Source organism: Blastocystis sp. subtype 4 (genome assembly GCF_000743755.1).
Source record: "Blastocystis sp. subtype 4 strain WR1 chromosome Unknown seqid_0002, whole genome shotgun sequence".
NCBI classification, from domain to species: domain Eukaryota; class Bigyra; order Opalinata; family Blastocystidae; genus Blastocystis; species Blastocystis sp. subtype 4.
In genome coordinates this window covers 1-15,859 of record NW_014569545.1, presented here as the reverse complement: position 1 = coordinate 15,859, position 15,859 = coordinate 1, and the positions used below count along the sequence as shown (strand labels likewise).

Below are 15,859 nucleotides of genomic sequence, written 5' to 3'. Positions count from 1 at the left end.
TTGCTTTCTTGAAGAGAGAAAGTGGGGTCTGATTCCTTCAGGATAATGAAACCATCGTCATACTCTGAACAGTATAGATTACGAAAGAATTTCTAGTTGTAGAAGTAGAATAGTACTCATACTTGGAGAACACTCTTCTTGACCTGTTTTATTGTACTTGTACTCTTAGTAGCAATTTCGATATCAGAATTGAAATGAATGGTTAGCAATATATCTCTAGTGATCTCTTTTAAATACAGATGTGAATCCAATCCACTCTGTTCAACAGTAGCATTTGCTTTGATTAAGTGTAGATTACTATCATAGAGTTGATACTTCTTTGGAGATGCTTCAATATGGAAAAACTAGATTAGATAAAAAGCACACGTGGTACCTGTAAGGTGTCACGAAGGACAGATGACACACTATCACCTTCATAATAAGAGATTCTAACTCGCTGATCTCCATACTGTACCCACGACTGAAATAGGACATATAGATAAATAACAGATTCGGTAGTAATCCCTTGAGCCTGAAATGACTCTTCTGGTTTCACTACTTTGTTCGTTTCACTATTAACCATCGTCAAAGTCCCTGACTGAAGAGGACACAATAACTAAAAGAATTAGGACAAACAGAGTAAATCTCACTTGTAAGACTTCCAACAACACTTTAGCATCCTGACGTACATCATAACATGCTGTGATAGTACGCCCACGAAATTGTACTAACATTAGCAAGTAATCATTGATAACAAACAACTCATCGTCTAACCAAAAACAATAAGTTTTCAACCGTCCGGACAACGTTTCGGTATTCCTATTCTAACAAATACCAGCCAATCCTACTTGTAACAATTCTTCATTCTCTTCTTCATTCTCAGGTCCTCTTTTATAATAGCGATACCGTTTACGTTTCCAAGCTTCCTACAATCCATTCTCTCCACATTCCATACTACCAATTCATCATTTGTTCTCATATCTGTTGTATATGTTGGAATAGGGTCCAGACATTCCATCCATTTCCCGTCCACAATCTTCTTAGTCTTCTTACTGAAGAGAGATCGGATCGTTCGCTGAGAGGTTGCACTGAGAACCGACAGTTCCACACTCTGATCTGTCTCATCATGTGCGTCCTGCAAACTGTCATGGATTGGCTCTGGTTGGTCATCGCTACTCAGTTCCGAATCCGATCGATGTCGACTCAATTCAGATCCCATTACTTCTTCCCACACTGATAGAGAGAGTTTTGTGAAATCGGAATAATGGCAATTTTTGATAAACGCAATAATCCCTCGAATTCGCAACTTCACACTCTCAAAGACACCTCGTTTAGCTTCAATCTCTTCATAATAATAGTCCATCATCTGGAGTTGAAGTTTCAGTTGAGGGACTTGAGCTTGCATCACGATAATGTTGATACCATCCATCAACTCATCAGCTCCAACTACCTTAAATATAGTTTCTAAGAGTCTTGTAAGGATGTTGATCGCATTATTGAGACAAATCACCTTGTCTTCGACATTGTGGTAAGTTGACATCACTTGCAGCTCTATTGGTCGCCACTAATATGAATAGATACGTTCAATTGCGCAGTCCCAGAACTCCTTATATTGAGCTACTGTATGTCGATTGTCATGACCCAGATTCTCAAATGTGATGATTTGGGCCAGCGCCTGACATCGTTTGAGAAAATAATCTTCCTTTCCCTGTTTGTAACTAGGTAAACAAGAAAGAATCTATGATGAAAATGATGAGCAGCATATACCTTGTCATAACACATGATATTTAGAAATTTGAACATAAATCGTTGGTAGAGTTCCCGCTTGCAGTCTTCAATATCAGCTCCAATGAAAATCTCATTCACAAAAGAACGCATGCTCAGATTCAAATTTTCAGATTGAATTTCACGCTCTCCTGGGGTATCTTTGGGAAGAATGGAGTTTACAGAACTAACGAACTTCTTTACACGAACATACAACTCGTGATTGGAAGCTAGTTTCAACCAATCCAAAAACTTGTCATATTCTATATTTACAACTATAGCTCATTCAAGAATAAGAAACCAACCATTCACCTGTTCATTGGCATCAATACTGACTCCTTGAGGAATGGACCATTCCTTACACTTTTGTAGTTTTTCTGCTTCTGATTCTTGCATAATCTCGAGTTGTTGAAGCACTGATGATCCGTACTCCGACTCCACTAGATAAGCAAATACCCAACACATCTCACGAGAAGAAATGCTATCTGCAGACTCACCGTCTGAATTCCACACTTCATGAAGAGAAGACACAAGACTATTCAACGTTGTTAATGCAGGTGGAATAATCAGAACAGAACGAACCTGGGTTCCAAGCCGCTTGAGTCTACTTTTACAAACAACACACAATCTCACTGATTTAGATTTGGATGCAACTGGTTTGTCAACCGCAGGATGTTGGATTCCTTTCGCAACACTTCCCATAGATCCACTTCTGATTCCTCTCGTGCTTGATCAATCCAGTCTGCTTTCCACCGTCTTGACTCCAGAAGGAGCTCTTGAAACCTGCGAGTCAGTAAGGAATGCTATCTGTACCGCTCATCTGACATTCCGTGACTACTTGGAGATTCAACAACAGAAGTATCACTCATATAGATGCTCTGAGGCGACAGAACTGCTACTTCTGTTGTTGGCTGTCGGATTGGCTAGAATGAGAAACATCACTATATCATACAGTATCTTCTTGTGCAGTTTTCCCCTTCTTTCGTTTGAAAAGATTGAATCCCTTTCGTGATGACATTATGTTACTCTGATGAAAATCACGGGAATCTAAGTATTTCATTTTCTTTTCACCAGTTAACGCTCCGTTGATAGATAATTGTTTAGTATAGATGGACCAAAAGGTTAAGCCTCCAAAGTCTCCATCGTCCGACAAGTAGACGAAAGAAAGGAATAAGAGTATAGAAGCGATAGAAGGTCCGATTCAAGTCATAAATCGTGATATCTTGGTATGAAAGTGAATATCTAGGTTGAATCGAAAAGAAAGTAATAAACATTTAGACGCTATTTTGTCACATTACGAGGTATGGATTTTGATTTGTGAATAATAGATAGAAAGTGTATTCCACTCCACAACCTGCAAATAGTCCCTCAACAGAGAACCATGATACCCCTAAGGGCACTCATTCAAAACAATATATAACGTAAGAGTTGGAAACGAAGTTGATTCTAAGTCGAGACACGATCATTGCTAGTACAACATCCTTAAAGTGATGAATTAATGGATTTTTAATGGATAGAAAAGGAACGGGTGATACAGGTCCAAAGACACGAGTACAGGATTTGGTTGTGAAAATAATTGTATAGGAGTACCTAGCATCAACGTATGATGATTTAATGTATGGTTCTCCTAACTACACGAAACCCAAGGCAACTTCGCGACGTAAATACTATGATGGATTATAGACTGTTTGAGGAAACAGAATAATGGTACATGCTACTGATCACACTTTGGTTATTACATGATAAGAATTCTGATCATCCTTAATGCTCTTGGACTGTCGATTCTTTCTACTTTGACTAATCATCTGAATAATGCGTGTTACTCCATAGGAAGCAGGCGCAAATACTACAGATCATCTCCAAATAATTGTACTACATAGGACTCCAATAATTACAGCAGTAAGTCCACTTTGGAATTTGCCTTTCTTTGGTGGAGGTGATAGGAGAAGCCATAAACCGAATGTCAAAGATGCCTATGGTTGAAAAAGTATAGGACACATACAATACCGAAGAGAAAAGTTGAAATCGTAATGATATACAACCGAGCCCGATCATCCATAATAGAACAACTCCATTTCCCTTTATGTCGTTCTGAAATAATTAAATCTTCAGTCTATCCATCACCATTATGAATGAATCTTCACATTATCATCATAATCAGGATTAAGAATTGAATCCTTTCGTTTCTCTGTAAACTCTGAATTACTCTGACTCCCCTTCCGTCCTGTCGACTTCGAAACTGCTTTCCCTGAAGAAACAATAAGATCTTCTACCACAGGAGGCCCCTCTTTACGTTTTCGTCTTGAATTCATCCCAATTATCCAATATATGCAAAAACTATTATTCAATTCGGAGGTGATAATCGTCCCGTTTTTCATCAGCCCAGATTCGGCGAATCTTTCCGAATACCATATTCACTTGAATACAGAGTCATCGAGGGTATTGCAGAGGTTTTCAGTCTATTTGAAAGATGACTTCATTGATTAGCTTTGCAATTTGTCTTTCTATAGGGTTAGCGAAGATTCTTGTTTATTATTCGTAGATGTATCTGTCTGCTTTTGTTGTTTGCATTTTTAAATTGTTTTCGTCCTCCCAAGATTAGTGATTACCAGAAGGAGAAACCGTTGAGAAAAGTAGATTGTGGAGTTGCAACTTAAATCTAGATTGTTGATGGATGGAGATCTGGATCCTCTGATTATTTAGTACTCTTTCGTTCGTACTATCCACACCGGATATCGAAGTTCGAACGAGAGTACAATTTGAAATATTTATATAATGTAGTTATTCGTATGCTCGATTGTGGGTGACACCTCAATTTTTTGATATTCTTGTATCTCTTGAGATTGTGGAGTCACGGAAGCATGGAACAATCGGTTTAATCCACGACCAAAAGGTAGCTGCCTTTCTTTCACAACTTATGTACACTTGCTGTTCTGTGATTATCTAGGAACTACCATCGCGATTCAAATGATTTTGCTTCTTTTTTCCCGTGTCTTCTCTATCCACTAGCATTTCGGTCTTATTAGTTGATCTTTCTTATTTCTAGTGTCGACGTTTGGAAAATCCTCCTTGGTGTCGATCCTGATGCCTTGCGAATGAAAGAGTTATTGCGTACAAACCGATTGGCAAGCGAGCTGTTCCGAGACGAATCTTCTGATCGAGACCCACTCACAGAGCCAGAAGATACATATCCCCCTAAGGCTTTCTCGGCAAGTCCTCCCGGACGCGCTTCCAAGTCTCAACAGACAAAGGGTAAGAATCCTTTCGGAGACCCCTCGGATGTGACTCTTGAGTATTTTCGGCCTCAGCGTCCAAACCCTTTTGTGAGTGAGCGTGTCTCGCCACATGAAGATGGTTCCTCAGTACGTTCGTTTCCTATCTCAGGCACCCAGTATGATGGTGTTCCCTCTCCCTTCTATCCCCCAGAGGAAGAACCATACTGGGAGGATGATATGGGAGAACACGAAGCTCAGATCGATATTCCAGCAGGTAAAACTCGTCATCAGTCTTCCTGTTCCACTGATGGAGAAAGATCCAAACGGCGCTCTACCCTACTATCGGATCCCAATCTCACCATTCCCTCATTAGGAGAAGTGGTACTCAAATTGGGTCAGACGACTTATCCTGTTCAGTCTGAAGAATCTCCAATATACTGCACAGAGAGACATTCAGTTCATCTACCTGCTGCTGAGAGTGACAATGATAGTAGTTATTCGTTCTTTTCGTCGCCTCGACTTCATAAACCACTAGAACGACTTGAAACATCGGACATTCCGAAGAAAGAAAATTCATTTGTGGTAAGTCGGCAGCATCAACGATCTCTGATAGCTGAAGATAAGTATCGATGTCGATTTAATGAAATATCACGAAGTAATGAAAACCAACCAATTCTTAAATAGATCCAGAAAAAGCAGATAAATTGGAATTGTTGTTAGAAGACTGGCTTCAAGAGAGTGATGACAATGAATATGTTCAAGGAATGTTGGCACTCTCTGGATTGCTTGTTTTGGGTGTAGAGGAACGTGATTTGCGACGTCAGTTTCTGAATATCCTTTGTGTTATCTGTTTTTATTTCCTTTATCCCATCCTCTATTATAGATCGATATTATCCTTGTATCCGTTCTGCTCACAAATTGCAGTTTGCAGAAAGTCGAAATGCTCTCCATAATGAGCTTCTGCGCATTTATTCGCCTCAGATTTATCACAGACTCCGAGAAATCGGTATGGAACCAGAATTCTATGCTTGGGATTGGTTTATCCAATTATTTATGGGAATTTTCCCTTCTTCCCAATCCTTCATTTTAATTGATATGCTTCTTTCTGTAGATTCGGGAGATTTCATTCTTATCTGTCTCTCTGTTGCAATTTTGGATGAACTGCGATCCATTCTGATGGTAGTATGACTTATTTGATACTAATAAGATGAAGAGCAGCTTTGAAAAGACTATGTCGATTTTCAAGGAGATGGATGATAATATTCCCATTGTAGACTTTGTTACTGTTCTTCGTAAGACTTTCTTGATATTTGCTACACTTCCTCGATCGGTCCAGCGAGAATTCCAACAGATTGACGAGTTGATTGCTAATGACCAAATCTGTGAAGGGTATGACTACAATTCGTATCCTTTTCGATATGACATTTCTTCTGAAGAATTGATGAAGTTACGTGCAACAGATCTCAAGAATCTCGTATTTGTAGATGTATATTCCTTTGCATTGAATTAGTAATAGTGTTACAATGTACTGAAAACCAGAACTGAAGAGTGTTACGGAATTCAGGGAGCAACGATCTATAATGTTTGGGAATTTTATTCGCATCATTGTCTAGTATCCCGTTGATATTCTAATTGATAGTGACTATCAACAACGTGTAGATGATTGTATGTAGTGTGACTTGTAGCAAAAGGAGATATTCTACTCTCTTTCAGTCCACAAATATCGAGTTATTATTATCGTTGTCAAGTTGTTTTAACTGGTTTAAGGTAATGTGTAGACCATCTGAATTGGACTATGTGTGTCAAACTATTTCAAATGAGTTTTTAAAGAGGGGGTTCTATCGCCGGTTTATCTTCCGGGTTCAGGTTGTCATCTATGCTGATGTGTAGAGTTGTACTCTCCCAAGGTAGTGGGTTTGTAATCTAGTATTGTTTACTGATGTTTGTTGGAACTATATCTTCCTTCTTCGCTGAGGATATAGAGACTTCGTAATCTCCATTTTCGCACTAAGAATGGAACCAACATCGCAACGAAACGAAGAGAGTTCAGATTGTCTCCGAATCCCTCGTGTACCTGAGAATCGAGGAGTGGTTCTCCTGATTGTGAACTGTATTTTTCCAGGTCGATTTTCACTATAACAGTGATAACTAGGTTTAGGTACAATGATTGCCGCCTGTATTGAAGTGGAGCGCGAAAACTGCGACGGAAAGGTATTTCTAGTTGGAATCATCCAATGTTTAACCGGGCTCCTGATCATCGGGTGGATTTGGAGTATTGTTTGGGGAGTGGAAATTTACCAACTCTCAAAACCCAAGGTCCGGGTTGTAAATATTGATGCATCAAATCCAATGAATACGGCATAATGAGTAATCCAAGAAGATCATTTGTTTCTTGATAATTATAAATTGCACGTCCAGTGGGTAAACTGTCTTTTTGTGATCTACACTTTTTGTTTATATTGTAATATTAATGCTAGGAGATAATGACACATATTGTACTGGAAAGGTCCAGTATTGTCAAGAGAAGCAGGGCTTCATTCGTTGTTCCACCAAGATTATGGGGAAACGTGACATTATCTTCTTTACAGACGAAATTCCGAGTTGCATACGGAAGAAAGTTGTTTTAGGGGCTAAAGTAAGGTTTCGATTGATTGTCTCCAATCAACGCAAGAATTGCAGGGGAGGGACTATTGACCATTGGGCACAGATTACAGACATTCTTGGAGACGAAGAACAGGAATGTCTATCTGTGTCAAGTGATAGTAACAGTGCGTTAGTGGATGATTGTCATCCTAGTCTGCAATTTACTGCTGGATCAGTGCTGACAAAAGAGATTGAGACTGATTTTTTTGACCAGCAGCGTGTATTATGTTTTGTGGCGCTTCAGGACGTTCTCAATTCGGTTCACGTTTCACTCTATGATCGACCATGTAATTCTCGTTGTGTGAAGAATACTGAGAACGCTTCTTTTAAGTCTTGTTGGGACGTTTGATGGACTGGATCTAGTTATTACCTTTACAAGTTTTTTGCATTTTGTTTGTTGCCACATCTAAGGGGTAACGGTTTAGTTTTCGGGAGATCCGTGGATCTGAGATATTCTTGTTAAGGACAAAGTACGAACTGGGTAGAAAGAAGTCCTTAAATGAATACGGTTCATACCTCAATTTCCAGCGTTTTGTGTTTTCATTGATTTGTTCTCAACCTGTCAAATTGTAGTTTGGCTAGGTTCCTGTTGAAGCATTGATACTGTGATAGAGACAAATGGATATACTACGGGCGTTCATCCAACAGAAGGTGGGAGCGAAGGAATCAAAAGAGATTGTACGGTACCTTCCGGCAATTATAGTATTATCTACGGTGACTACCCTTACCTACTTTTACTACAATGCCTTCTCACCAGTGCTTTCACTTATGGCAAGTGAATTTGGATTTAGTGAAGTGGAACAAGATTACTACTTGGGTATTGTTGTCTGTACACCCTAATCTGTAGGCAGTCGATTGAATACTATTTTCTTTTGCATTGGGTGTCCATTTTCGCTCATCTTTTCCTTTATTGCGGATTCAAATAGCCGACGGAGCATGTTCTTTGTGATCTCCTTGGCCTGTCATCTATCTTCCTTTATCTTCTCTTGCTTTAAGTCATATACGATTCTATGTATTTGGAGAGGCGTTTCGGGTGCACTTGTTACCTCGAGTCTCCCCATCTTCCTGTCCATTCTCGGTGACATCTTTCCCAGCAGTCAGAGGTCTACAGCTTCTGTAGTCTCCTCAATTGTTGTTGGTTTGGGTCAACTGATGGGTCAGACCCTAAGTGGTTTCATTGGATCGAAGTTTGGCTGGAGATCTTTCTTCCAATTAACTTCTACACTTGGATTGCTCTCAATTCTATGTTTGAAGTGTATGGTATGGGAATTGCTATTCATGTTTAGTTGTTGAGTTTCCACATAATGGTGAAGCAGATGGACTGCGAATACCTCGTCCAGAGTCTACAGATAAGCTAAAGAGTGAATCTACAAATGTCATGCAGATTAACGAATCAGAGATCGAGATATCCATGGAACTGGAAGGCGAAGGTATGAAATTGAATGTTTCCATTCTAAAAGACGTTTTTAAGATCCGATCAAATTGGTTGCTCTTCCTCCAAGGACTCCCTGGATCTATGCCATGGGGAGTCTATACGATTTATCTACACAATATTCTCTGTGTTGAACGGAAATTCTCAATTGATTTGGCATCAACCCTAATCTTGGTCTTTGGTGTCGGAGCTGCATTAGGCAGTGCCGTCGCAGGGATCATATGCAGTTTTTTGTACTCTTTCTGGAATTCCATTATTCAGTAGATGCTCGTTCAACAAATCACTGTTGCCTGTAGCTGTAAGTGTGTGTTATTTCCTGTCACTTCCTCTCATTGCTTCGCTCTTCCGGCTCACGACCGATTCATTCACAGTAACAGTGATTCTGCACTCTATTGTTCTCTTCTTCCTGGGACTGCTCCTCAGTATTCCTGGTCCCTGTATTCGTATGATGTTACTCAATGTTAATCGACCTCAGTGTCGATCCACCGTGATTGCGGTCAGTGAGGTATTTAACAATATCGGACGCATTCTAGGGCCCATTGTTTTCATCTATCTAACAGGGTACCAAAATCAAGGGGTTTTTTGACATCTAGTTTTGAGAATCGAATTGATTCACTAATAATGACTACGGAGTATTTTTATATAGCAGGCATTATTTGCTTCGTTCTCTTTTACACATATGCAGATGACGAACAAGCAGTGTTGGAATACATTGCATCCATCCAAAAGCAGTTGCAACATACGGATGTGGAAGTTGCTCACATTGAACCTGTAAGCAGCGAAACACCTCTGTTTGATATGCTACCCAATTGTGAATCGATCAGTCCAGATCCAGCCTCATTGTCTCCTACCGTATCGACAAACTCTCTACAACGTGTGGTGTCGATCGAATCCTTCCGTGCAGCCAGTGAGGGTGTAGGAAGTGTGTTGAGACGAGTGAAGAATGTAATATCAGGAATGGATACACGAAGTTTGCGAAATTCATTAGTTGAAGCTGGAGGAGTTCATGGAGAAGATCATCTAGAAGAAGCTCCTCTTCTTGTCAAAGTATAGTGCTTTTAAAGTGTTTGTTGAATGAATAAGTATTGAGTTTAGAACAAACAGAACAAACGATGTACCAGATAACCATGAAAGCAATTAGCAAGTAGATACAACAGCCTATCAGTCCTATGATGATCCAACGAGGGAATGAACCGAAAAGAGGTTGTATGTGTGAATGAAAGTAACAAATGGAAATACAATGGATATTGTATCACACGACTGAACAAGTAATCCCTGAGAGGGAGAATGGAAATACACAGATGAGGAGATGGTGTACTAGAAGTGAGATAACGATCCTTTAAAGACATTATGACGAGGAGTGTTCTGATAGAGAATGGAGAGATAGGAAGGAGTGATTGAAGGATCATTCATTCGAGCTTGCAAACGAGTATATGAATCCTGGAGAGAGGTTGTTACTTGCTAGATATAATCCAAGTGATAGTAATCCACATGTACATAGCGATGCATCATAGCTGATTGACAATCCCAAGAGATATGAAACTGTTTCAAAAGACTATCATAATATGATATAAAGGGATAATCATTATTTTCAGAAAGATAAGACTGCTTGTTACCATAATACTGAATGTAGAGAAGGAACAGATCACCAAGAGTTAGAAATGAATTATTCGAAGCTAGAACTTGGATTGCATAGAGAACGGAGAATAAAACAAAATGCGGTGCCGAATGAGGAGTGGCATCCAATCGATGCTGAAGGAAATAGTATTTGATAAAGAGATACAGAGGTCGATACTTTGGTATCTTCTCAAGTTGCCCACAAAAGGATGTCAGCGATACTTCCATTGAAGAAGAAACCGTTATCGATAGTTGGATCCCTGTCCCCTACATCAGATATCAGAGAGAAGACTACGATATGATGAGCAATCACACCTCCTTCACAAGATTGGATATCTCCAAAATAGTGAGACTCTTTCATGAATGAGACAAACTGAGAAGAACAAGAGTCCACAAGTACATTGACATCACTATTGGGGTGATTTCTATTCTTAATACGATTTTCCATACTTACAAATGACATTCAGTGCTTCCAACATAGCGATAGTTCAGTTTAGAAGTGAACTTGTGAATAACCAAATCAAAATCCGTTTTAACCTTTTCAACTGCCTTTTCCTCATATCGGTTTGTGGATAACCAACTTAGAAGACATAAGAACTCCTCATTCAACCGATCGACTCCTTGAAGGTGACGAAACCGGTTTCCTGTATCTGTCAGCCAGGTGAGATCCGATTCCTATACTCCAATCAACACTATTCGTAATCTCCCACAGGAAGGATATGTGCTGGCTCCATGATTATTACTGAAAACAGACAATCAAGAAATAGAAAATTTGATACAGTGGTAACACAAAATACAAATCCTTTCTACTCCCTTTCAACAACTTTCACTTCACTTTTAACTGCTTCCATCAAAGGAATATCATGCTCTGGATCTGGAACATGATCCGATGAATCCATCCGCAAACAAGCAACAATATCCGCGGGAATGGTTTTAACTTCATCTAAATTCGTCACAGGACTCCTTCCTGCTGAATCAAAGAGTACACTCCGTCGATCTTGCATGGATTCCTTCCCTGCCATATCGTACCCCAGAGGAGACTGGTAGGCAACACTTTGTTGAATAGAAGTAGATGGAGCAAACGAAACAGGAACTCCAGACGAGTAAGGATTCTGGAATGACGGAAATGGAGGTGAAATTGATGTAATGTCGGCAGGTTGATACATAGGTGACAAGGTCCGATAGGATTCGGTAGGGATTGTGGACAAGACAGCTGATGGACATGTTAACATACTCTGATACAATTCTCGAGATGATGAAATACTTGCAACAGGAGACCGATTGAGAGGTGGAGATCGATGCAAATCATATCCCAATGTCGTGTCGATTCCCGTGGGAATCCCTTCTTCATGAGGAATTGGATAAGAAGCAATGCAGACTCGATTGGATTCGCCTGAAGTTCGTAGAGAGGAAGGGAGAAGAGTTGGAACAGGAAACGATTGCTTCCGTGGTTTCTTTGCAGAAGGCTGTCGCTGACGTAGTTGGTTGAACGATACCGAGTGAACAACAGACCCGCGGGGATCCGATGTTGTTGAAAGAAAGGTAGATTGAGGAAGAGGACAAGGTGAGAACTGAGAGAACGTGAATTGTTCGTCTGATCGACTAGGATGGAGTTTCTGGACCTTTCCGGTGGACTAAGAATCAGATGCTAGAAGTGTCACTTACTTGTATGAAGGAATAAAACTGAGGAAAAAGCCAAGTGCAATAATTGGAGCCTTTTTGACAACAGTGAGAAAACACAGAAATTGATTCATGTGCCTCAGGATGCAAGTTGGCATTTACTCCATCAGCAGAGGTGGTGCGTATAATGTCACTGGGATTGTCAGCAGCTGTTTCGGTGGAGATAGATGACATGTGAGGTGAGAGACAATTAATGTCTGAATCAACCAAAGAAGGATAAAGCGATCGCAAATATAACAGTAACTGTTCTGGTGATTGCTGAGGAGGAAGTTTCTGATGAGTAATGATTCCATACTCCGTCCGCCAAGAAACATTGATTAACCGTGAAAAGATGTCAATAAGGAATGGGAAGTACTGCGGTGCATTCATACTTTGAATATGTTGAGAAGTTGCAACATGCTAATCATGAATGATCATACTCAAGTGAACCTGGACATAGTTATGGAACTGAATATGACATAGCTCACACGTTCTTGTCTTCGCCTGCTTTTTCTTCACACTCTTTTTAATATAGGCTTCTTTCCATGTTGCATCCTGAAAACGGCCTTCTTTCCGTGCGATAGCATCAGTGCGAATATTCAGCAGTTTACGTCGTAACTCTTCATGAAATCTTTACATCAACAATAATGAATGAATGTACTGTTTCCACATTTCTTGAGGAATAAACGGAGAAATACCTGCTGGACATTCTCTATTAAACAGTGGAGGCATGTAGATGGACGCATCCTAGAATCAGACCATATCAGTTTACCTTACTAACGAAACAGCTTTATAATGTTTTGTTTTATCCCGAATAATCACAGGCTTTGATACACTATACGTGCGACCATCCGAACTCAGATAACTAGCCATGTTATCATTACATTACAAATACCCTGAATGCTTAATGGAAGGGTAACCGATCTGAGCACGAAGGGTATTCACAAGAGTTGTAATACGTGTGGTTAATAAATTAACTGAGATTCAAAGCAAGGATATGTTCGATGCTTACGATGACCTTTCCTTGACTAACTGCTAGACTGCACAACTCTGCGTGTTTACACCGGATATCTTCAATTCCAGATTCTGTTTCAGAGTTACAATCACTCCGAGGAACAGCTCGTTTCATATCATCACTAGAATAACAAGAATCAAACATAGCAATACGTAAAAAGACAATAAATGAAATGAGTAACACTTGAAGAATACGAATCGGCAACACACTAACAAATAATAAACAATCAATATATCATACAATCCCCACTTTCCTGAGTGTCTCTTTCAGCTCAATTACGTTGATACCACTGTTAAAACCATTGACTTCGTCAATGAATACAATAGAGTCCTTCTTCAACGTGTTAGCCATCAAAGCACACCGGATAAATTGCTTTAGTAAAACGACTCTGCCACAATCGAAAAAGAATGATCTGCTTTTCAGCTGCTTGTAGACGACCAAAATCTTTCGTTCTTCTGGAATTCTTGACGAAAAAAGGAGCGATTTCGACAATTCCAGAATTTACTAAGGCTGTCAGCCTTTTGTCAAGTGTGTTCTTGTCAACTTGAAAGTGGTAATGAGTGTAGTCCAAAATGAAATGATCATGCATTGCTTCGATGTCTTAATATGTCAACTAAAAGGGTTGCCAATTCCAGTTCCTGAGTTCGATCAATTACTTGAACGGTACGACAAGATGTGATTCTCAACTGTAGTGGTATATTTGTGACATGGAAAACGATTGAAAAGAATGAATACCGTCTTCGAGGATGTATAGGCTGTCTATCACCCGTTCCCTTGTCGAATATTGAACGATATGCCAGGGCAAGGTCCTATTGGGTTATTGTGATAAACCCTAGTGCGTTTGAAGATCCACGCTTCAGTCCAATTAGACTTAGCGAAGTTAAGCGTTTGCAATGTACTGTATCTTTGTTATACGATTTTGAAGATGCAAATGATCCAATGGATTGGGAAGTGAAATTACTGTTTGATATCAATCTTAGGTCGGTAGGCATGGAATCATCATTTCCTTTGAGGAACGAAATCGTCATTATCGAGCTGTCTATCTTCCAGAAGTAGCCACTGAACAAGGTAGGTCTATTGATTTTCAATTACAAGAAGGGTGGGACAAGGAAGAAACTCTGGAACATCTCATTGAGAAGAGTGGTTACTATGGATCAACGTAGTTCTTTTCGATCCATTATTCTTTGTAGACCTGTGATCGATCACATCCATCTTAGGAGGTTCCAGACCGAAAAGAAATCTCTTTCTTATGAGCAGTATGTAGAGCTACTTAAAGAGAAAAAGAGAGAGAGTTTTCTAGATTTCGGTGTTTGTAAATAAACTGGATAAACCTACTACTAAATGACATCAGATACCAATATATTCAATACTTCCATCTTCCCTTCTTCGTGCTACTTTAACACAAAGTAGCAGTTCATCAATAAGGATAGAAAATTCCGAATTCTCTTTCAGTTCATTCAATCGCCTTTCCTTATCTTCGCTTTCGATAACACTAAGAATGGCCTTTTGAATATATGGTTCGTTCAGTAACTCACGAATACTCTCTACATGTCAAACTCCAAAAGCATATCCACCTGATTCCCGAATTTGCTCTAGGTTTTCTCGAGGTATCAAAGAACCAGTAATATCGTCTCGAGATTCCTCCTCTGAATCCAGTTCAGAATTCTCATCTGCAGTCTTTACAATTAAATCAACTCCGTTGGAACTCTCCCCACCACACATTTCCTACTCACATCAACCTACAGATTCAGTGGTACCTTATGAGATTTGTAGCATTGAACACTACAGTATCCAGAAGAACATTTTGGACATTTATATCTAGTTGTAATGAAATGAAACTCTATAACTCACTTTGCCTTTTCCTGTTGACATATACTACACAAACATTTCTTTTCTTCTTCTGTTTCCATGAGTCTTTTTGTTTTTAGATGTGACAAGCGTTACAAGATTCCCGCGGTTTGATTTAAGAACCAGAGAATACTGGAAATAATATGCAGGTGAAGGAGTAGGCATTTTGGATTCTTGTGATATCCAGCGTCAAGTCTATTTGTTGTGTTGGAGCAGGATATGTTGGTGGACCTACTATGGCTATTATTGCTCTGAAGTGTCCTGAAATCAAAGTGACTGTTGTGGACCTGAATGAACAAAGAATAAAGGAATGGAATAGTGATAGTCTTCCCATTTATGAACCTGGTTTATTGGAAGTCGTCCAACAGACTCGTGGAAAGAATCTCTTCTTCAGCTCGGACGTAGAGAAGGGAATTGCTGAGGCGGAGATGGTGTTCTTAGCTGTGAATGTCGGTTTCTCCTGAGGGATATGAGCTATAGACTCCTACAAAGACGTTCGGAATTGGTGCCGGAAGTGCTGCTAACTTGCGTTATCTTGAGCTTGCTGCTCGTACAATTGCCCGTGTATCTAGAAGTGACAAAATCATTGTAACTCTTCTGTCTGGATCTGAGACATAGGTTGAGAAGTCTACTGTTCCTGTTCGTACTGCTGCGACACTTCGTCGCATATTTGCCGAGAACAACAAG

The 15,859-nt window shown here is 39.8% G+C and overlaps 7 protein-coding genes across 7 annotated transcripts; 4 read left to right on the top strand and 3 right to left on the bottom strand.

The window, feature by feature from the left end:
- Positions 1-116: 116 nt before the first annotated feature.
- Positions 117-2,761, bottom strand: JH06_1404 (hypothetical protein; the record flags this gene model as incomplete). The annotated part of the gene is made up of 11 exons (XM_014674732.1): positions 117-344; positions 374-595; positions 630-748; positions 815-905; positions 938-1,530; positions 1,561-1,717; positions 1,747-2,018; positions 2,049-2,347; positions 2,377-2,526; positions 2,557-2,666; positions 2,696-2,761. 11 exons carry the CDS (start codon positions 2,759-2,761, stop codon positions 117-119), a joined length of 2,307 nt encoding a protein of 768 aa, XP_014530218.1.
- A 703-nt stretch (positions 2,762-3,464) lies between these two features.
- On the bottom strand, positions 3,465-4,055 carry JH06_1403 (hypothetical protein; the record flags this gene model as incomplete). Its single annotated transcript, XM_014674731.1, has 4 exons — positions 3,465-3,589; positions 3,617-3,716; positions 3,746-3,856; positions 3,888-4,055. The coding sequence occupies 4 exons, from the start codon at positions 4,053-4,055 to the stop codon at positions 3,465-3,467; spliced, it is 504 nt and encodes a 167-aa protein (XP_014530217.1).
- Positions 4,056-4,413: 358 nt separating this feature from the next.
- On the top strand, positions 4,414-6,848 carry JH06_1402 (hypothetical protein; the record flags this gene model as incomplete). Its single annotated transcript, XM_014674730.1, has 11 exons — positions 4,414-4,445; positions 4,525-4,662; positions 4,691-4,759; positions 4,790-5,613; positions 5,643-5,807; positions 5,842-6,137; positions 6,172-6,444; positions 6,475-6,540; positions 6,572-6,613; positions 6,644-6,705; positions 6,737-6,848. 11 exons carry the CDS (start codon positions 4,414-4,416, stop codon positions 6,846-6,848), a joined length of 2,079 nt encoding a protein of 692 aa, XP_014530216.1.
- Positions 6,849-7,428: 580 nt separating this feature from the next.
- On the top strand, positions 7,429-7,950 carry JH06_1401 (hypothetical protein; the record flags this gene model as incomplete). The annotated part of the gene is made up of 1 exon (XM_014674729.1): positions 7,429-7,950. One exon carries the CDS (start codon positions 7,429-7,431, stop codon positions 7,948-7,950), a length of 522 nt encoding a protein of 173 aa, XP_014530215.1.
- Positions 7,951-8,979: 1,029 nt separating this feature from the next.
- Positions 8,980-9,619, top strand: JH06_1400 (tansporter, major facilitor subfamily protein; the record flags this gene model as incomplete). The annotated part of the gene is made up of 2 exons (XM_014674728.1): positions 8,980-9,266; positions 9,298-9,619. 2 exons carry the CDS (start codon positions 8,980-8,982, stop codon positions 9,617-9,619), a joined length of 609 nt encoding a protein of 202 aa, XP_014530214.1.
- Positions 9,620-14,117: 4,498 nt separating this feature from the next.
- JH06_1399 (hypothetical protein) lies at positions 14,118-14,487 on the top strand (the record flags this gene model as incomplete). Its single annotated transcript, XM_014674727.1, has 4 exons — positions 14,118-14,140; positions 14,161-14,286; positions 14,313-14,392; positions 14,423-14,487. The coding sequence occupies 4 exons, from the start codon at positions 14,118-14,120 to the stop codon at positions 14,485-14,487; spliced, it is 294 nt and encodes a 97-aa protein (XP_014530213.1).
- A 184-nt stretch (positions 14,488-14,671) lies between these two features.
- On the bottom strand, positions 14,672-15,234 carry JH06_1398 (hypothetical protein; the record flags this gene model as incomplete). Its single annotated transcript, XM_014674726.1, has 4 exons — positions 14,672-14,868; positions 14,899-15,049; positions 15,082-15,142; positions 15,176-15,234. The coding sequence occupies 4 exons, from the start codon at positions 15,232-15,234 to the stop codon at positions 14,672-14,674; spliced, it is 468 nt and encodes a 155-aa protein (XP_014530212.1).
- Between the last annotated feature and the right edge of the window lie 625 nt (positions 15,235-15,859).